General features: G+C 44.1%; 1 protein-coding gene across 12 annotated transcripts in view; it reads right to left on the bottom strand.

Moving 5' to 3' along the window:
• Positions 1–21,966, bottom strand: part of KALRN (kalirin RhoGEF kinase) — a 191,847-nt gene that overhangs the window by 89,226 nt on the left and 80,655 nt on the right. For all 12 annotated transcript variants that reach the window (XM_072122115.1, XM_072122114.1, XM_072122110.1 and 9 more), the window contains 7 exons: positions 20,070–20,184; positions 19,663–19,855; positions 18,321–18,833; positions 8,739–8,861; positions 2,135–2,326; positions 937–1,068; positions 538–768 (listed from right to left, as the gene is read on the bottom strand). In XM_072122115.1, coding sequence (XP_071978216.1) covers positions 538–768; positions 937–1,068; positions 2,135–2,326; positions 8,739–8,861; positions 18,321–18,833; positions 19,663–19,855; positions 20,070–20,184 — 1,499 coding nt within the window. The remainder of the gene's footprint in view (positions 1–537; positions 769–936; positions 1,069–2,134; positions 2,327–8,738; positions 8,862–18,320; positions 18,834–19,662; positions 19,856–20,069; positions 20,185–21,966) is intronic.

Genomic DNA, 21,966 nt, shown 5'->3' with positions numbered 1-21,966 from the left:
TCTAAACTATTGCTCTGGGCTGGAGTTAATTTACAGCAAAAAGTGTGACTATGTACTGTGCGTGCCCAAAAATGTGAAGCTTGTTCAAATGTCCACATCTGGATGTTTAAGATGAATCAGGCGCAATAGTGTTAAACTCTGTTGCTGCGAACTTTGCAAAACTGTATGTAAAAGTCACAAAGTTTGGTGGAATTACGCTATAAAAAGACACAATCAAGAGAGACAGAATAAGTTTGATAAACGTTCCCCAAAGGCCGGCACCACACGTAGCGCTTTGTCTGCGCTTGCAAAAGCAGACAAAGTCGCGCCCACCGAGGCCTGCCCCGGTGGGCGCAACTTTGTCTGTGTTTGCAAGCGCAGACAAAGCGCTACGTGTGGCGCCGGCCAAAGTCTTTCAGCGAGTTGCAGGCACTGATACGGCTTTATGGCAATTTAGAAAAAAATTACCAAAAGAGACCCTACACAATCTGCTTACAACCGTATTTGGTTCTCAGGACCTCTGCCCCCCAAGCAGCTTCATGTGGGTCCCCACTATACCTGTTGTACATCTTGTTGAAAGACGCAGAGCTGGAGCCGCTGGTGTAGACGCACTTTGCGGTGCTGCCACATACTTTCTAACCTCCGCTGGTGGTGCAGAACCTCGTGGACCACGTCCAGAACCTGGTGGACGGCCTTGGAATAGTTGGCGGTGGCTGTGAGAGACTCTGTGTCCCCCGGACTTAGAGGTCGCTGCAAAACATCCAGCAAAGCCTTCCCGTCCTGACTGACCTAAAGGGGGAAGAAAGATCATAGGTTGATTGGTGGTGGCACCTGGGCTACAAGAGGGGACAACAACATTACAGGAGAATCCACAATGAGGATAAGGAGGTCATCATGCTGAAGAAGGCCCTACACATTCACACACAGGACATATAGGGCAGCCGCAGGTATCCTCACCTCTGTATATGCCTGGGTCACCTCCTCATACAGTGTCTGATGATGATGTATCGCCATCTCCAGTCCCTGCATCTCAGATGGGAGGCCCCCATCATTGCACAGCTTACACCACGTGTCCACACCGGACAGGAACTGCAGTAAGACAAAAGATAATAAAAGATATAAGTCCTGTAATAAGATAAAGTCACACCATATACACAGGGAGACCTGTAATATCATATAATACACAGGGGGGCTCTGTAATATCATATAATACACAGGGGGGGCTGTAATATCATATAATACACAGGGGGGGGCTGTAATATCATATAATACACAGGGGAGCCCTGTAATTTCATATAATACACAGGGAGTCCTGTAATATCATACAATACACACAGGGGAGCCCTGTAATATCATATAATACACAGGGGTGCCCTGTAATATCATACAATACACAGGGGGGGCCTGTAATATCATATAATACACAGGGGGGGCTGTAATATCATATAATACACAGGGGGACCCTGTAATATCATATAATACACAGGGAGTCCTGTAATATCATACAATACACAGGGGGGGCCTGTAATATCATATAATACACAGGGGTGCCCTGTAATATCATACAATACACAGGGGGGGGGGCCTGTAATATCATATAATACACAGGGGGGGCTGTAATATCATATAATACACAGGGGGACCCTGTAATATCATATAATACACAGGGAGTCCTGTAATATCATACAATACACAGGGGGGGCCTGTAATATCATATAATACACAGGGGTGCCCTGTAATATCATACAATACACAGGGGGGGGGGCTGTAATATCATATAATACACAGGGGGGGCTGTAATATCATATAATACACAGGGGGACCCTGTAATATCATATAATACACAGGGGAGCCCTGTATATCATATAATACACAGGGGACCCCTGTAATATCATATAATACACAGGGGAGTCCTATGATATCATATAATACACAGGGAGTCCTGTAATATCATACAATACACAGGGGTGCCCTGTAATATCATACAATACACAGGGGGGGGCTGTAATATCATATAATACACTGTGGACCCCTGTAATATCATATAATACACAGGGGAGTCCTATGATATCATATAATACACTGTGGACCCCTGTAATATCATATAATACACAGGAGTACTGCAATATCATTACAATCACCACCATCATCTCACCTGTTCAGCCTTCTGATGGAACACGGCGGACATGGCCAGTATGGTGCTCCTTTCGTCCAGCGCTGCAGCAAAGCTCTTCCACTCCTGATCCAGCTGTGTGGAGATCTGTTTGATCTGCTGTGATGCGTAATGTCCGGCCTCAATCAGCCGCGAGGCCACCGACATGATGCGATTGATGTTGACATAGGCATTCTGCAGAGACAAGAAGGGGAAGCCATCAAAGTGGAGAAGAGTGACATGTGACAAAGCGAAATAGAGGGACATGTATCTTTATTTCTGCTTGGTTTTTTGTGACTTTTGCTGTCGTTGGTCTACTTGCACCTTTTGTAGCTTTATTTTCCAGATGTTCTGTGCAACTTTTCACTTATGTTTCAATTTTTTTCTCTATTTCTCTTTTGAGGCGCAAATCTGCATCTAGTCCTGGGCAGGTGCAGAGGAAGGATTTTTTTTTCTGGGATCCAGTTTTAACATGTAAATTGGAATTAGTTCACAGCCTTTAAATGTTTAATTAAAATTTTGCACATAAACCTGCTGGGCATTGAAAGCTTGTGCCGTCACACCACGTGATTAAATATGCCACGGGCTCAAATGCAAAATTTAAAGTACCAGTAGTGTCCACTCCTGTGGATTTGGGACATTTGCAACCAAAAAAAAGACAAAAATTGCAACTTCCAAGGTAAGCAAAAAGTAAACATCTAAAAAAAAAAAAAAAAAAAAAAAATCACACATAAAGTGTGAACAACACCTGCCAAAAGTCTCAATTATATACCAAAAAAGATACTTGTAATCCATTGCTTTCTGGTATCAGCCACTTTATTCCAGGAAAAGAATGACTGATAACAGGCAGCAATAGATAGTAGTTAATTAGACAGCACACAAGGATAAAATGAGACAACATAAAGGGATCTGCAACACCCCTGCTAATGCATAGAAAGGCTGGAAGTTGCGCCCTCTCCAGGTCAGGAGATGTTAGGAGGAGTCATGAACCCTCTAGGACAGTGGTGGTGAACCTATGGCACAGGTGCCAGAGGTGGCACTCTGAGCCCTCTCTGGGGGCATCACCAAGCACAAAGGTCACCATTCAGGACTCCTCCTGCAGTCACAGGGACCCCAGAATGTGCCATGTTCTGCACTATTTTAAAGTGACTTGAAGTACAGAAGGAGGGAACAACGCTGGATTATCATTGAAACCCCTTCTCAGGGCCTGTGAGTCATCCTGTTAGAGGGACCTTAGAGGGAAGCTACAATAATAATCCGCATTGCCCCATCTTTGTACTGTATTGGTGTCTTCAGGAAGCCAATACGTTTGAATCTGTGACACAGCAGGGAGCAATAAGTTACTTTAAATTGGCATTTGGCACTTTGTGGAAAATATGTCGCTTTTGGTTGTAGTTTGGGCACTCAGTCTCTAAAAGGTTCGCCATCACTGCTCTAGAATGTTTCTAGAATCTGGGAAATTGTGTAATAGCAGCTGTAGCTACTGCCTTGCAAGGCAAGAGTTAATTGTGATATGTAATTATCCAATGGTGTTTCTGTAATGCCAGCTGTAAGGTGATTGGAGAGGTACTACCACCTGACAAGGGGAGTATGTAAATCAGTGCTGGGCGGAAGCACATGGTTCAGTCAGAGTCTCCATCTTGGGGGGCAGTCTGTAGAGTCCAGCCTGAGTGAACAGCACTTGCCAGTGCTGCCACAGCCACTAATCCCAGGAACTTCTAGTGCCTCAGACCTACCGCCTAGCACACAGGGCAAGTTCAGATCCACCAGATCTGCAGCTCCACCTTCATCAGGCTGTGTGTAACATTCCTGTGGACCGGCTCTCCATGACTCTTCCAGCTTGAGAATCTGCTGTTCATTGTTTTGGCCGTTGCCTACTGCTATTCAATAAAGAACTGTAAGTTGATTTGCACAATGTTGCCTCTGTCTGATCCCTGGATACGGCTGTTACCACCACAGGCTTCCCCATTCATTATCCAGGGATTCATACTACAGACACCAAAGGGGTTGCCCCAGGGAGAACCATTACATCAGCCTCTTCCTCCATATTTCTTGCACACACCACCTACTGGAGACCTGCCAGGCTGTAGGACAGCCCTCCGGTCCCCATACCAAGCACCGTGACCACAGCATGCTCTAGGCCGCAACCGCCAGCCACTCCGGTATTCTGGGGCCCGGCTGTCTCCAGGCCCCAAGAAAAGGCTAGGCCCCGGTGGGGGATGTTGCAGATCTGTACATCTTTATACTGTTATGTCATACATCAGTCACATCCAGAGCTGCATTCGCCCTGCAGCTGACGTCACCTCTTTGCAGGGTAGGTTATCTGCTTTGTTTGATGGTCTGCATTCTGGGATCTACATCTGATATGTACAGGAATGAGCACTGCATCATGGGAACTATATTAACCTGTTAACTGCAGTAAGTGTCTGCCATGCAGAAGGTCAGATGCTTCCAGAAGAATCCTTCACAATGGTGATAAGAGCTTGGGATGTGACTGGAGTGTAAGATGTCAAACAATGTGGGAACTGAGGTTGAAGTGTAAGGTGTAAGACAATAAGGCTGCAATTGTCTGGCCTCCCCTTGTTCACGCCTGCACACCCCCCCCCCCCCCACGCCTCCTCATCCTCCGCCGCTCCCCCGGCTTCCTCATCCTCTGCCGCTGACTCAGCCCGGCCTCCTCATCCTCCGCCGCTCCCCCGGCCTCCTCATCCTCTGCCACTCCCTCAGCCAGGCCCCCTCATCCTCTGCCACTCCCTCACCCGGCCTCCTCATCCTCCGCCGCTCCCCCGGCCTCCTCATTCTCTGCTGCTCCCTCAGCCAGGCCTCCTCATCCTCTGCCACTCCCTCACCCCGGCCTCCTCATCCTCCGCCGCTCCCTCAGCCAGGCCTCCTCATCCTCTGCCACTCCCTCACCCCGGCCTCCTCATCCTCCGCCGCTCCCCCGGCCTCCTCATTCTCTGCCACTCCCTCAGCCAGGCCTCCTCATCCTCTGCCACTCCCTCACCCCGGCCTCCTCATCCTCCGCCGCTCCCTCAGCCAGGCCTCCTCATCCTCTGCCACTCCCTCACCCCGGCCTCCTCATCCTCCGCCGCTCCCTCAGCCAGGCCTCCTCATCCTCTGCCACTCCCTCACCCCGGCCTCCTCATCCTCCGCCGCTCCCCCGGCCTCCTCATCCTCTGCCGCTCCCTCAGCCAGGCCTCCTCATCCTCTGCCGCTCCCTCACCCCGGCCTCCTCATCCTCCGCCGCTCCCTCGGCCTCCTCATTCTCTGCCGCTCCCTCAGCCAGGCCTCCTCATCCTCCGCCGCTCCCTCGGCCTCCTCATCCTCTGCCGCTCCCTCACCCGGCCTCCTCACCCTCCGCCGCTCCCCCGGCCTCTTCACCCTCCGCCCGTCCCCCGGCCTCTTCATCCTCCGCCCGTCCCCCGGCCTCTTCATCCTCCGCCCGTCCCCCGGCCTCTTCATCCTCCGCCCGTCCCCCGGCCTCTTCATCCTCCGCCCGTCCCCCGGCCTCTTCATCCTCCGCCCGTCCCCCGGCCTCTTTATCCTCCGCCTGTCCCCCGGCCTCTTCATCCTCCGCCCGTCCCCTGGCCTCCTCATCGTCTGCACGTCCCCCGACCTCCTCAACCTCCGCTGCTCCCCTGGACTAGTTCTGTTTTAATTATTCTCACATCAGTGACTCACAGGCAATTCTCTTTAATAAAGGAGATTAATCAGGCTAAACACAAAGCCGTAATTCAATCAGAAGCTGCAATCCCATCCCCCACCAAAACATTGCATCACGCACCTGCCGGATTGACCCGCGCCACTTGCCAGAGGACTACTACACCCAGCATGTTCTTTCAAATCATAATATGTTACACAGATTTCATAGCAGCTAAATAGTTAAGAATACATTTACCTGACTAAAGCTGCGTTTGGTTTGTGTTAACGCATGCGTTTTCAAAGGCATCACAACAGCGGAGAAGAAGATATTTGCCTAATTACATTGTTAACATTGCGTTTACATAATGTAAGTATTAACAAAGTGTTAACTAATGCATATGTGTCAGCATTGAGTTAATGTATTCAGTTTTTAAACATAATGCTGACAATATTGTAACTAGGCAAATCTGCTCTTCTCAGCTGTTGTGATGTGTTTAAAAGTGCATGCGTTATTGCAAACAAAACGCAACGTGTGAACGTAGCCTAAATATAAGAAGTTTATTGACTCAGAAGCCCCCAAAGCAAAGACCCCCCCAAAAATCCTTTTCTTACACTCCACTGGCCCTGCACTCAGTGACAGAAGCTACAGGATGGTGACTCCATAGATATGGATGCAACATCACCTGATGATTTACATGACATTGACCCGTCTTTTACATACGTTATTTGTGAACGCCTCTTCTTATTCTGTGTCTCTACCTTGAACAAGGGACACATCCATAGTAACGACACCTCATGTGCAATTGACTGCACTGTACAATATGACTGATTGTAAGAAGACCTTGCAGTCAGCAGCTGAGGGTCTGGTACAGAATATTAGTGTTAACAATCCTTGGTGCCGAAAACACATCAGCAGCACAAATCTATCCCTTGTGGAGACAATTTGTGTACAAGTCCAGGTTATGGGGTGGATGTACAAGTCACATGGAGCAGACAGTTTATGTGTCCATGCTTCATGTATATGATCTGGGTATGATACAACCCTCAGCTGTGAAAGGGGCATGATGTCAACAGGAATATTCCCATTCACTGACAGCAAGCAGGGAACTTGAAAATGCACAAAACACAACGGGCTTTTTTACTAAGGGTCTGCAAACGCACTTACGTCGGACTATCCAACGTTTTTGGGTTTCGCACAGCCGTGACAGATATTTAGCAGGGGATTTTGGCACATGCGATCAGTTGCGCTGGCTTTCATGCGTCAGAAATTGGGCGGCCGTCGGAGGATCCGACTGATTTGGGCTGAACGCGGGATTTAACTTTCAAATTGTGTCTCAAAACAATGCACTTACATGCACCAGGAAGAAGAAGGTGAACTCCTGCGGACCTGAGCGGGGAAGTGACACATGCAGGATATCGGGCGGCACAGTGCATTATACACGGACAATGCACTTTCTGTGAACTCCAGCGGACGGGTAAGTAAATGTGTTCCAACATCTGATAGTATTCTGAATCCTGGCATTATAAAAAGCCCGGCCCAGACCAACACAAAAAGGTCACATGACTCATCTCCTGTGTGAGCTGACACTCAATGAAGGTAGGACTAAGATTACTACCTAGAGAGGCAAGGGTTATACTAGAACTATAAATTACCTTGCCATCGAGCATCGTCTAATAATAATAATAATTCCTTTATTTATATAGTGCACACAGATTACAGAGCTGCCAGATCAGTCCCTGACCCCAATGGAACCCACACAATCTAATCAACCTACCAGTATGTTTGGGAGTGTGGGAGGAAACTGGAGGACCAGGGGGAAACCCACTAACACTATACTGGGGACCGCACTATCATCCCTCCACATGAAGGAGACGCTCCTGAAATCGGAGCCTCTCAGTGGGTTCTGGCTCCTCTGGTGTCTTGTAAATAATTGCAAAAATATGTGGCTTAATCGGGGGTGGCAGATGCAACCGATTTGTTGACTCCTGCCAGAGCGCCGCATTCCAGAGAATCTCATTAGGGACGGGATGGGAAGCCGTTGCATCCATGTCAATGCTTGAAATAGATCCGGAAAACCAGGGATTGATCCAAGCCGTTTAACACTTGCTACACTGCAGTCGGGCAGACAAACTCTGAGACTAGTTGCTATGGGCAACAGGGATGCTACCTTAATAAGGAATTAGGATCTCTTGGAGTAGATGACACCTGGAGAGATCCTTCATGAGGACTGACAGCAGCACCAAACCCAGCGACAGACGTTACAATGTATTCCCGACCTTTGAACACTGTGGAAGTATTTGTTATCCTGTAAATTTGTTAGGACTGTCTCATACATCTCACAGCTGATGGTTTGTTACAAGGTATCATTGAATACAAAGCAGCAAAGTATCCTTCTGGACCTGGCAGCTTACGATGCATCAACATGGTTTTGAATCAGTTTTTGGTCCGTTTTTAAGCAGTCCATTAAAAAACGCATGCGTTTTTTGAAAACGCACCCGTTTTTACAAGTTTTACCAATTATCTTAATTAAAACTGGTCAAAAATGGATGTGTTTTTTTAACGCATGCGTTTTTGGACAGACTGCTTAAAAACAAACCAAAAACCGGTTCAAAACGCCATGTGTGGCATCACCCTTCGGGTGAAGACACACTTGGCGTTTTTAGGCCGTTTTTAGTTAGTGCGTTTTCACATCGTTTTTTGAAAACGCATGCGTTTTTGACCAGTTTGAATTAAGATAATTGGTCAAACCTGCCAAAAACGCATGCACTCTTACTCTTTACATTGTCTCTCCTGCACTCTTATTTTTAACATTGTCCTCCTGCATTTTTAGTGTCCACATTGTATGCTCAATTTCTTTCTCTATTGCATACTTGTTTTTTCTTGCTGTACCAATTGTTATTACACTCTTAGTTACTTTATTTTTTGCGTATGTTTTAGGTTTATATCCTTAAATTAGAGACTTACCATGGAATTCATGGCAAAGTGGTTATGCTGGGTCTGGAGGTCGAGGGCATGCTGGTAGCTCATTCCGATCTCAGTGTGACCCTGAAGGAAAACCTCCTTGTTGTGTGTGATCCAATCAAACATCTGCAGAGAGACAGGAAGAAGAGAAGTAGATGAGACATAATATCACAGGCAGACAAGAGTATGGTGGAAAAATGAAGGCTACCTCCCATGGAAGCTGTATACTGCCCCCTATTAAGTAAGAAGAGCGTTGCATCTGCAGCCAGAAGTGGGCACACAACTTATAAGAGGCTAAAAGTCATGCTGGTGGCTGAATGATGCTTCATGTGGGTATCACACATCTAGACTAATGGATCTTTCCTATTGTGACTTTATAGAAGCGCAATCCATCCTGCAGCAGACCCCAGAACCGATTAAGCAATTATCAAGAACATTAATAAACACACAGAGGTTTTCGCATTTTCTGGACAACTGATCTGCGCTGAAGCGTCTGAAGAGAACTGATTGTAGAGCGATTATCCTGACAAATCCATTTCCATCAGAACACAGAGGAAGTGTACAAGATGGCAAATTGCAGAACTCTGAATCACAAGTGGAAACCACCTGGAGACCATCAGCAGATCCAACAAATCTACCATGTAATATACAGGGAGTAACAGTGTACATATAATATATACAGGGTGCAATAGTGTACATATAATATATACAGGGAGTAACAGTGTACATATAATATATACAGGGTACACTTAATATCTACAGGGTGTAATATTGTACATATAATATACAGGGTGTAATAGTGTAAATATATATACAGGGTGTAATAGCGTACATATAAAATATACATATGTAATATTGTACATATAATATACAGGGTGTAATAGTGTAAATATAATATATACAGGGTGTAATAGCGTACATATAAAATATACAGTGTACATATAATATACAGGGTGTAATAGTGTACATATAATATATAGGGAGTAATAGGGTACATATAATATATACAGGGTGTAATAGTGTACATATAATATATACAGGGTGTAATAGTGTACATATAATATATAGGGAGTAATAGCGTACATATAATATATGCAATGTACATATAATATATACAGGGAGTAATAGTGTGCATATAATATATACAGGGTGTAATAGTGTACATATAATATATACAGGGAGTAATAGCGTACATATAATATATGCAGGGTGTAATAGTGTACATATAATATAAAGGGAGTAATAGCATACATATAATATATACAGGGTGTAATAGTGTACATATAATATATGCAGGGTGTAATAGTGTACATATAATATATACAGGGTGTAATAGTGTACATATAAAATACAGAGAGTAATAGTGTACATATAATATATACAGTGTGTAATAGTGTAAATATAATATATAGGGAGTAATAGCGTACATATAATATATACAGGGTGTAATAGTGTACATATAATATATACAGGGAGTAATAGTGTGCATATAATATATACAGGGTGTAATAGTGTACATATAATATATACAGGGAGTAATAGTGTAAATATAATATATAGGGAGTAATAGCGTACATATAATATATACAATGTACATATAATATATGCAGGGTGTAATAGTGTACATATAATATATACAGGGAGTAATAGTGTAAATATAATATATAGGGAGTAATAGCGTACATATAATATATACAATGTACATATAATATATGCAGGGTGTAATAGTGTACATATAATATATACAGTGTGTAATAGTGTACATATAAAATATAGAGAGTAATAGAGTACATATAATATACAGGGTGTAATAGTGTACATATAAAATACAGAGAGTAATAGTGTACATATAATATACAGGGAGTAATAGTGTACATATAATATATATGGAGTAATAGCGTACATATAATATATACAGTGTACATATAATACACATAGTGTAATAGTGTATATATAATATACAGGGTATAATAGTGTACATATAAAATACAGCTAGTAATACTGTACACATAATACACAGGAAGTATATATAATATACAGGTTGTATATAATAGTATGAATACATATCAAATGCATTATGTAATAGGTTGTAGATGCTGCGGTTATCTCCACATACGAGGTGTGAGGGCCTGTGTGCTGTATGGTGAAAATACACTGGTGTGAATAGGCCTGAGTGTTATGTGTGAGTGCCAGGATGTGGGGCCTTGGGGACCTTGAATGCCCGGCACATGCATTGTGAATGACAAACTGCAATAGCTCTTAAATAATTTAATTTCTTGTCAAGAAGATGCCAAGAAAGGCGGTAAAACTCACCACGCAAATCCCCACACAATGCCCAGATGGATTAAATTTAGAAAGGCTGCTTAGTGATCTGAAAATAGCTAAACAAATGTACACAAAGTCGAGGGTCTGATTCCTGCAGAGTATTGTATAGTATAATCTATGCTGAGTACCCTGCAGAGCATTGTGTAGCATCATCTATGCTGAGTACCCTGCAGAGCATTGTGTAGCATCATCTATGGTGAGTACCCTGCAGAGCATTGTGTAGCATCATCTATGCCACTGGTGGTGAACCTATGGCACGGGTGCCAGAGGTGGCACTCAGAGCCCTCTGTATGGGCACCCTTGCCATCACCCCAGGGTAGAGTTTGCCAGAGTTTGCAGTCCCAGGCAGCCCATGACCCTAGAAGGAAGCTACAATGATAATCCAAACTTCTCCTTCTTTCTACTGTATTGGTGTCCTCAAGTGCCTATACAATTTAAACCTGTGACACAGTTAAGTCACTGCTTGAATTGTCGCATTGGCACTTTGCGAAAAATACGTGGGTTGTGGTTGTAGTTTGGGCACTCGGTGTCTAAAAGGTTCGCCCCCACTGATCTATGCTGAGCGTCCTGCAGAGCATTGTGTAGTATCATCTATGCTGAGTGTCCTGCAGAGCATTGTGTAGTATCATCTATGCTGAGTGTCCTGCAGAGCATTGTGTAGTATCATCTATGCTGAGTGTCCTGCAGAGCATTGTGTAGTATCATCTATGCTGAGTGTCCTGCAGAGCATTGTGTAGTATCATCTATGCTGAGTGTCCTGCAGAGCATTGTGTAGTATCATCTATGCTGAGCGTCCTGCAGAGCATTGTGTAGTATCATCTATGCTGAGTGTCCTGCAGAGCATTGTGTAGTATCATCTATGCTGAGTGTCCTGCAGAGCATTGTGTAGTATCATCTATGCTGAGTGTCCTGCAGAGCATTGTGTAGTATCATCTATGCTGAGTGTCCTGCAGAGCATTGTGTAGTATCATCTATGCTGAGTGTCCTGCAGAGCATTGTGTAGTATCATCTATGCTGAGTGTCCTGCAGAGCATTGTGTAGTATCATCTATGCTGAGTGTCCTGCAGAGCATTGTGTAGTATCATCTATGCTGAGTGTCCTGCAGAGCATTGTGTAGTATCATCTATGCTGAGTGTCCTGCAGAGCATTGTGTAGTATCATCTATGCTGAGTGTCCTGCAGAGCATTGTGTAGTATCATCTATGCTGAGTGTCCTGCAGAGCATTGTGTAGTATCATCTATGCTGAGTGTCCTGCAGAGCATTGTGTAGTATCATCTATGCTGAGTGTCCTGCAGAGCTTTGTGTATTATCATCTATGCTGAGTGTCCTGCAGAGCATTGTGTAGTATCATCTATGCTGAGTGTCCTGCAGAGCATTGTGTAGTATCATCTATGCTGAGTGTCCTGCAGAGCATTGTGTAGTATCATCTATGCTGAGTGTCCTGCAGAGCATTGTGTAGTATCATCTATGCTGAGTGTCCTGCAGAGCTTTATGTAGTATCATCTATGCTGAGTGTCCTGCAGAGCATTGTGTAGTATCATCTATGCTGAGTGTCCTGCAGAGCATTGTGTAGTATCATCTATGCTGAGTGTCCTGCAGAGCATTGTGTAGTATCATCTATGCTGAGTGTCCTGCAGAGCATTGTGTAGTATCATCTATGCTGAGTGTCCTGCAGAGCATTGTGTAGTATCATCTATGCTGAGTGTCCTGCAGAGCATTGTGTAGTATCATCTATGCTGAGTGTCCTGCAGAGCATTGTGTAGTATCATCTATGCTGAGTGTTCTGCAGAGCTTTGTGTATTATCATCTATGCTGAGTGTCCTGCAGAGCATTGTGTAGTATCATCTATGCTGAGTGTCCTGCAGAGCATTGTGTAGTATCATCTATGCTGAGTGTCCTGCAGAGCATTGTGTAGTATCATCTATGCTGAGTGTCCTGCAGAGCATTGTGTAGTATCATCTATGCTGAGTGTCCTGCAGAGCATTGCGTAGTATCATCTATGCTGAGTGTCCTGCAGAGCATTGCGTAGTATCATCTATGCTGAGTGTCCTGCAGAGCATTGCGTAGTATCATCTATGCTGAGTGTCCTGCAGAGCATTGCGTAGTATCATCTATGCTGAGTGTCCTGCAGAGCATTGTGTTGTATCATCTATGCTGAGTATTCTGCAGAGCTTTATGTAGTATCATCTATGCTGAGTGTCCTGCAGAGTATTGTGTAGTATCATCTATGCTGAGAGTCCTGCAGAGCATTGTGTAGTATCATCTATGCTGAGTGTCCTGCAGAGCATTGTGTAGTATCATCTATGCTGAGTGTCCTGCAGAGCATTGTGTAGTATCATCTATGCTGAGTGTCCTGCAGAGCATTGTGTAGTATCATCTATGCTGAGTGTCCTGCAGAGCATTGTGTAGTATCATCTATGCTGAGTGTCCTGCAGAGCATTGTGTAGTATCATCTATGCTGAGTGTCCTGCAGAGCATTGTGTAGTATCATCTATGCTGAGTGTCCTGCAGAGCATTGTGTAGTATCATCTATGCTGAGTGTCCTGCAGAGCATTGTGTAGTATCATCTATGCTGAGTGTCCTGCAGAGCATTGTGTAGTATCATCTATGCTGAGTGTCCTGCAGAGCATTGTGTAGTATCATCTATGCTGAGTGTCCTGCAGAGCATTGTGTAGTATCATCTATGCTGAGTGTTCTGCAGAGCTTTGTGTATTATCATCTATGCTGAGTGTCCTGCAGAGCATTGTGTAGTATCATCTATGCTGAGTGTCCTGCAGAGCATTGTGTAGTATCATCTATGCTGAGTGTCCTGCAGAGCATTGTGTAGTATCATCTATGCTGAGTGTCCTGCAGAGCATTGTGTAGTATCATCTATGCTGAGTGTCCTGCAGAGCTTTGTGTATTATCATCTATGCTGAGTGTCCTGCAGAGCATTGTGTAGTATCATCTATGCTGAGTGTCCTGCAGAGCATTGTGTAGTATCATCTATGCTGAGTGTTCTGCAGAGCTTTGTGTATTATCATCTATGCTGAGTGTCCTGCAGAGCATTGTGTATTATCATCTATGCTGAGTGTTCTGCAGAGCTTTGTGTATTATCATCTATGCTGAGTGTCCTGCAGAGCATTGTGTAGTATCATCTATGCTGAGTGTCCTGCAGAGCATTGTGTAGTATCATCTATGCTGAGTGTCCTGCAGAGTATTGTGTAGTATCATCTATGCTGAGTGTCCTGCAGAGCATTGTGTAGTATCATCTAGGCTGAGTGTCCTGCAGTACTACGGAGTCCTGTGGAGTATAGCACAGTATTATCCATATATATATATATATATATATATATATATATATATATATATATATATATATTATATATCCCAGATCAAAGTAATATTTGAGATACGAGTTTAAATAGTATTTGTGATGTGAAGACTGCAGTGTATGTCGTTATATTGTGTCACAGTTTGATGTACAAATTTGCCCACATACAATGTAAGGAAAGGTCTGTTATGTTTAGCGTAGGTATAAATGCTACCAAACCAGCAATAATTCTGTCTTAGCCTGTTACCTTTTCTATAAGAAGCTCCTCCCACTCTGCATTCATCAGCTGCAGCTCCTCCTACTCTGCACTCATCAGCTGCAGCTCCTCCTACTCTGCACTCATTACCTGTTGCCCCTCCGACTCTGCACTCATCAGTAACACATTTCTAACAATAGTAAGTAACAGGAGTCTTTGGGGTAAGTGCTGCATGATGCAGTCCCACGTGGGAGAGCCTGATATGACTTTGCTTTTTCTACACTATGCTGCCATGATCCCCCTGATAACACCAGCACACGTCCAGGCCTGTTATGAAGTTATGGAGTTATCTCCATTGGCCGTGTTTGGAGGAAGAAGAAGGATGAGCACAACCCCAAGAACATCGCCCCAACCATGAATCCTGAAGGAAGAAACATTGATGGCACTGAATCAAAGTATCAACATGTATCACAAGATATTGATGAACAAACATTGAAGGAGTTCTCCAGTGACATACAAGTGAGCCCCTATCCACAACTTGCTGATTGGCCTGGCCCCTGTTGTACCCCGAAATGCGTCCAGTCCCACATGCCGCGGCTGCTCTATGCATCTCCATGATGCCACTCAGCTTTCTCTGTCAGCCCCATAGAGACGAATCCAGTATCTGGCTCATGTTCCACGGCTGCTCTCTTCATCTCTGGGTACGACCGGGGTACAATGGACCCCCCCAATTTCGTGATCTTGTGGATAAGGGCTAACTTGTATGTCACTGGAAAACACCTTTAAACATGTGTCGTGGCTGGGTCTTCCAGTGTGAAAATGACTCGAAAAACACACAGTCTGGGCAACTAAGGAGCAGCTCCATAAGAAACATTGCAAGGTCCTGGAGGGGACCAGCCAGACCTAAACCCAATGCAAAATCATGGAAGAGCAGAAAATCAATGGGCCGCATGTATCATTGTTTTGTCTCTCTGAGGTGAATTTTAGAGACATTTGGCGGCTCTTTTGTGCACCTTATGTATGATCTTGTCTTTTTACTTGTGATACATGTTCAGTTTTTCCTATCCTGCCAGGCACAAAATTTGGCATATTTTTAAGACTTTTTGTTGCAAAAGTCTCAAATCCACATAGATACAATCCAAGTGACAGGGTTACATATAGGAGGGGACACAAGCCACGTGAGGGGTTTATATACAGGAGTGGACACTACTGTTAATTTGGGATTTGCATTTTTAATGCATTATGAAACCTATTACAACAGCTGAGGAGAGTTGATTTTCCTCATTACATTACTGTTAACATTTGATTGTACAAAACGCATAGTTAACACAATGTTAACATAGCATTTGTTTTGCGTTTTGTAAATGCAAATGTTAACAGTAATGAAATAAGGAAAATCACCTATCATCAGCTGTTGTAATTAGTTTCAAAATGCATTAAAAACGCAATTAAACAGCTATATGTGAACCTTAGAAGTACCTTATATACTCGAGTATAAGCCTAGTTTTTCCAGCACAAAAAAATGTGCTGAAAGCCCAAACTCGGCTTATACTTGGGTCGGCTTATACACGAGTATATACGGTAACACCACCCCCCCCCCCCCCCCAAAAAAAAAAAATTTAAGAATTTTGCCAAAAGAGGTTACTGTGCAAAATGTTAAACAGTTAAAGCATGTGAAATAATTCCAATTTACATGTTAAAAATCGGGTCCATGAAAAAAAAAAATTCCTTTGCACCTGCCCTGGACCAGGTGCAGAATTGCGTCAAAAATGGTGCACAAATGGCACAAAAATGGCAAAATGTCGCACAGAACATCTGGAAAACAATGTTGCATAAAGCACACTGCACAAAGGTGCAGACAAGGCATAATTGAAACAGAACAGAGTTAAAAGTTGCAAAAATGGCGCAAAAACGGCAAAACTCTCTGAAATTTTACAATTTGCCTAGCTGAAACTATGATACATGTGCCCCAATATTACCCAGCAACAGCCCCAAAAACAGGAAAAGATCTGTATGGAGGAGTGAGCCAGGATCCCAGCTGCAGTGCAAACTACAAGAACTACTCGAGATGCCCGAACTCTGGAACTGCAAACAAAGGTCTGGTCCAAATATTAAAAGAGTATTCTCATTTGGGTATTGACATTTAATTTAATTCATGACATATATATATATATATATACACACATTTCTTCAATTGGGTGTTAATTACATTTTTTTTTACCTGTGTGAAGAAGCAAGAATGTTGCCCTTGGATATGACCACCGCTGCAGGAGTGATTGCACAAAGAAACTCATTGGCCCACATTGATCAAAACCCGTGTAGTGTGTACTATGTGCAGTGTCGTGTGCAGTGTGCAGGGGGCGCCATATTCAGGATTCCTGGTGCACATTACTCAAGAATCTGGCACCCCGGCTCCGACAGAGTGCAGCACTTTTTTTTGACTGTTCATTGGAAGAACCCTTTATGTGCAGAATAATGCAGCACGGACACTTTATAAATACCTGTACCAACAGTTTACACTGAAAAGAACCTGCAAAGTCAGACAGAAAACTGGGGCAGGGGCTTTAGTAAATGAAGACCATTATTTCTGCATATGAAACCTTCAGGAGTTACTGCATTTCCCACAGCCGTCCTGTGGTAAAGAATGCTGAATCCAGGTGGTAGGGAGCCTCGATTGTGCATGTGTGGCCACCACAGCCAGGGTACAGGGGTGGTCATATCCAAGGACACCTTCTCGTTTCTAAGGGACAACATGGTTATATTCATAGGAAATAACATGCAATTAAAGAAATGTTATATATAACAGATTAATAAATGTGAATGCCCTGTTGGGAAAACCCCTTCTATTGTATCAAATACTTATTTCATGAAATAAATTTCTGTCTATCACAGTTTACAATAAAAATAAAGGAAAGGAAAATTTGTAAAGTATCAAATAATCAATTACCATGGTAAGCCTCTGAGTACAGATCAATTCATATCAAGTAGTAAATGTGTCCTGCAGTCCTATGTAACACCACAGATAACACAGTGATATCTCTCTCAGTACAGATCATTTAGTAGATGTGTCCTGCAGTCCTATGTAACACCACAGATAACACAGTGATATCTCTCTCAGTACAGATCATGTAGTAGATGTTACCTGCAGTCCTATGTAGCACCACAGATAATACAGTGATAACTCTCCAAGTACAGATCATTTAGTAGATGTGTCCTGCAGTCCTATGTAACACCACAGATAACACTGTGATATCTCTCAGTACAGATCATGTAGTAGGCGTGCCCTGCAGTCCTATGTAACACCATAGATAATACAGTGATAACTCTCTTCGAGTACAGATCATTTAGTAGATGTGTCCTGCAGTCCTATGTAACACTACAGATAACACAGTGATATCTCTCTCAGTACAGATCATGTAGTAGATGTGTCCTGCAGTCCTATGTAACACCACAGATAACACTGTGATATCTCTCAGTACAGATCATGTAGTAGGCGTGCCCTGCAGTCCTATGTAACACCATAGATAATACAGTGATAACTCTCTTCGAGTACAGATCATTTAGTAGATGTGTCCTGCAGTCCTATGTAACACTACAGATAACACAGTGATATCTCTCTCAGTATAGATCAAGTAGCCTGCAGTCCTATGTAACACCACAGATAACACAGTGATATCTCTGAGTACAGATCATGTAGTAGATGTGTCATGCAGTCCTATGTAACATTACAGATAACACAGTGATGACCTACCTTTTCAGCATCCTGTTCAAACAGCCTGAGCTGGAAGCACTGGTCCAGTTTGAGTTTGCGCACATGCCACATCTGGTGCAGGTGCTGGCGTGTGGAGTGCAGTTTATCTAGGAGGCTGGTAATCTTTGGCACTAGGCTTTGGAAATCCGCCCCCCCTGGAATACAGTTCCTGCCAGAGAATCCGTCCCCACAGCGGATGCACTGCAGCAGCCTCTGACCATCGCGGTCCAGCTCCTCAACAGGAGCCTTCATCACCTTTTTCTTTAACTGTGTGTGCTCGTCTATTAACCTCCGCGAGCCCTCAACATCCACCGGGAACTCCTTCCTGGCCAACATCTCCTGCAAGTCCTCCAGCCGTGACAGCAGATGGACGGCACTGTTGAAAAATTCCTCCAGGGAGACGCGCAACTCAATCCACTCATCATGATTGTAATCCAAAGAGCCTTCAAACTCCTCCGTCAGCTGAGAGGGGTCCACCAGCTTTGTCAGTCCCTCCACTGAAACCATACTGGTCTGCTCAAAGGAGACACAAGATGATAAAAGTATTAGACAACTCTCCAAGTGATGGAGCCCTACTATTTCCAGCATGTTCTTCCAGCCTCCAGTCATGCGGAGAATTGTGGTGTTGGTGCACAGCAGGTACCTCTGTATAGTGTGCGTACCAAAAGCTCAACAATTGGTAACATTTGATTTCAGATCTACCCCATATCATCTGTCCCGATCTACTCCTGATTTTTCTGTAGTAGCATTCACCTTGGAATAAAAATCCTGGGGCATCATATATTAGTACTCTATGATGTGATGTTCTTATGTTCTTCTGTTATTACTCCTGAACATTTATGAATAAATTCATAAAGGTTGTTGCCATTCACTTGTTAATGGGGGGCATCTCACACTTCAACCCAGTGTGCACCGATAAGACAATGTCAGACTGGGTTGACACCCATATGTGAATTTATACAAAATATCCAGAAAGATTAACTGGGAGACATCACAAAAGAGAAGTTTTCAAATTGTAGATTCATGTGCAAATATTCTAGAAAAGGCATGGAAGGGGAGAGGAAAGTGTGAAGTATTGCTGCATAATTTATGAAAATGCTTTTATTTTTATATAGTTGCTAAATGCTGAAACTAAGAGGATGCCCAACTGTGGATTAAGGGCTTATTAACATGTCCGTCTGCGGGGACGTAGAGCCATGTAGTTAGGGTATAAGACTATAAGGATCACTGATATCATGGAGATATATGATCATTTGAGGTGAGTATTTATCACCATGCCCTGACCTTTTCAATTGCCCCTCACCAGCTATTGCCCACTCAGCCTCACATCGAGGATGCTCACCTCAAAGATGAACTTGGAGCTGCCAAAGTTGGTTTTCTGCTTCTGCCAGAAGTTCTCAGGTTTGATGATGAGCGCCACGTGGATCTCCGCAGGAAACGCCTCCTGCAGGGTCTTCAGAAGAGGTTTGATCAGGTCCCACTTGGACCCACGCATATCAATGATGACCGTGAACCCACGCTTACAGACATCCTCACTGCAGAGAGGGGAGAGTAGACCATGGTTAGCGTTTAATACAGACATTATAAGGAATTGTGCAGGGTTTCTCCTACATCTATTGCTTTCTGTTATCATCCATGTCAGGCTAGGGAAAGGCTTGCTGTTGGGCAAGTGAAAAAAATCTATTGCCCCCTATTATCTTTGTTTTCTTTTCCTGCTGATCTCTGGATTACACCCAATATTGACCTCACCTTGGCACACTGGCTAGATAAGTCACCAAGCGGCGCAGATCTTCTTGTCGTATCCTGTCATGGTTACTACGTGCCGGAAAGGTCAGGATTGGGCCTCCTCTTTTATCGCGCCCTCCTGGACACAGAGAATGAGACAAAGTGTTAACACAATCTGAATGATTCTAAGTAATGAATATAAATCATTATGTAAACATTGTATCCCAGCCGTCTTCTATTTCGGGCTCCTTTAAGTGATGCTATTTTTAGATGCTTTTGGCTCGCTGCCATTTCGTAAACCTGCGGCGGCCTCGTTCTCTCATCTGCTTTACATGATTCATGTCACCAGATCCAGTTCTATCCATCACCCTGCGTCTACACCGTGTAACATGGGGGAAACACAAGAGGAGCATTAACAGGTTAGCCAGCGTGACCACACAGATTGCAGCCAGTTTTCGGTATTGTTCCTGGAGGGAGGTGTAATCAGACCTCTGTGCTTTCACACTGCTGTGCTCTGTGCTCTCTGCAGCCAGTGTTATGTACTGTCACTGGAGAGATGTGTAATCAGACCTCACACTGCTGTGCTCTGTGCTCTCTGAAGCCAGGGTTATGTATTGTCCCTGGAGAGATGTGTAATCAGACCTCACACTGCTGTGCTCTGTGCTCTCTGCAGCCAGTGTTATGTATTGTCCCTGGAGAGATATGTAATCAGACCTCACACTGCTGTGCTCTGTGCTCTCTGCAGCCAGTGGTATGTACCGCCCCTGGAGAGATGTGTAATTAGACCTCACACTGCTGTGCTCTGTGCTCTCTGCAGCCAGTGTTATGTACTGTCCCTGGAGAGATGTGTAATCAGACCTCACACTGCTGTGCTCTGTGCAGACAGTATTATGTATTGTCCCTGGAGAGACGTGTAATCAGACCTCACACTGCTGTGCTCTGTGCTCTCTGCAGCCAGTGTTATGTATTGTCCCTGGAGAGATATGTAATCAGACCTCACACTGCTGTGCTCTGTGCTCTCTGCAGCCAGTGGTATGTACCGCCCCTGGAGAGATGTGTAATTAGACCTCACACTGCTGTGCTCTGTGCTCTCTGCAGCCAGTGTTATGTACTGTCCCTGGAGAGATGTGTAATCAGACCTCACACTGCTGTGCTCTGTGCAGACAGTATTATGTATTGTCCTGGAGAGACGTGTAATCAGACCTCACACTGCTGTGCTCTCTGTTGTTAGTATTGGCTGCAGAGAGCATAGAGTACAAGCGTGCAATACATAACAATAGCTGCACTTTGTGGTCACACCTGCTGATAGGATCCCAGTAACCAAAGGTTCCTGAATCCAAACCTTTTGGGCCTGGAGCTCTGAAACCCGAGGATGCAGTCACTTGGTGCATTCTTGGGCAGTTTTAAAGTGGACTGAAATCGCATGAGTTTTTTGTTTGTTACCGTGCGTTTGTCTGGTTTGAATTTATCTTCATTTCCAGAAGTGTAGGCAGCTGTGAAATGTATAAAAACCAGCTAAACGCATGGTAACAAACAAAAACACATGCGATTTCAGTCCTTTAAAAATGAACCAATTTCGGTTTGAAACGCATTACAAAAGCTGAGGAGAGGTGATTTGCCCAATTACATTACTGTTAACATTTGTGTTTACAATACAACGCATAATAAATGTGATGTTAACTCGTGTTAACAATGCATTAACACATGCGTTTTGTTAATACACCCGGCAACGTTGTGTTAACAAATGTAAACAGTAATGTTATTACGCAAATCACCTCTCCCCAGCTGTTATCATGCGTTTCAAACACAATGAAAACGCAGGCCAAAACGCAAGTTAAGATTCCAGAGTGTGAGCGAGGACTCTATGATCCCTCTGTGCTGTGAGATGCTGTGTGCTGACAATGTGCTTAGTTTATCAGGG

The sequence above is a fragment of the Engystomops pustulosus genome, chromosome 8, assembly GCF_040894005.1.
Source record: "Engystomops pustulosus chromosome 8, aEngPut4.maternal, whole genome shotgun sequence".
Taxonomy (NCBI): domain Eukaryota; kingdom Metazoa; phylum Chordata; class Amphibia; order Anura; family Leptodactylidae; genus Engystomops; species Engystomops pustulosus.
The sequence above is the reverse complement of the archived record's forward strand: the minus strand, read 5'-3'. Positions and strand labels throughout refer to the sequence as shown.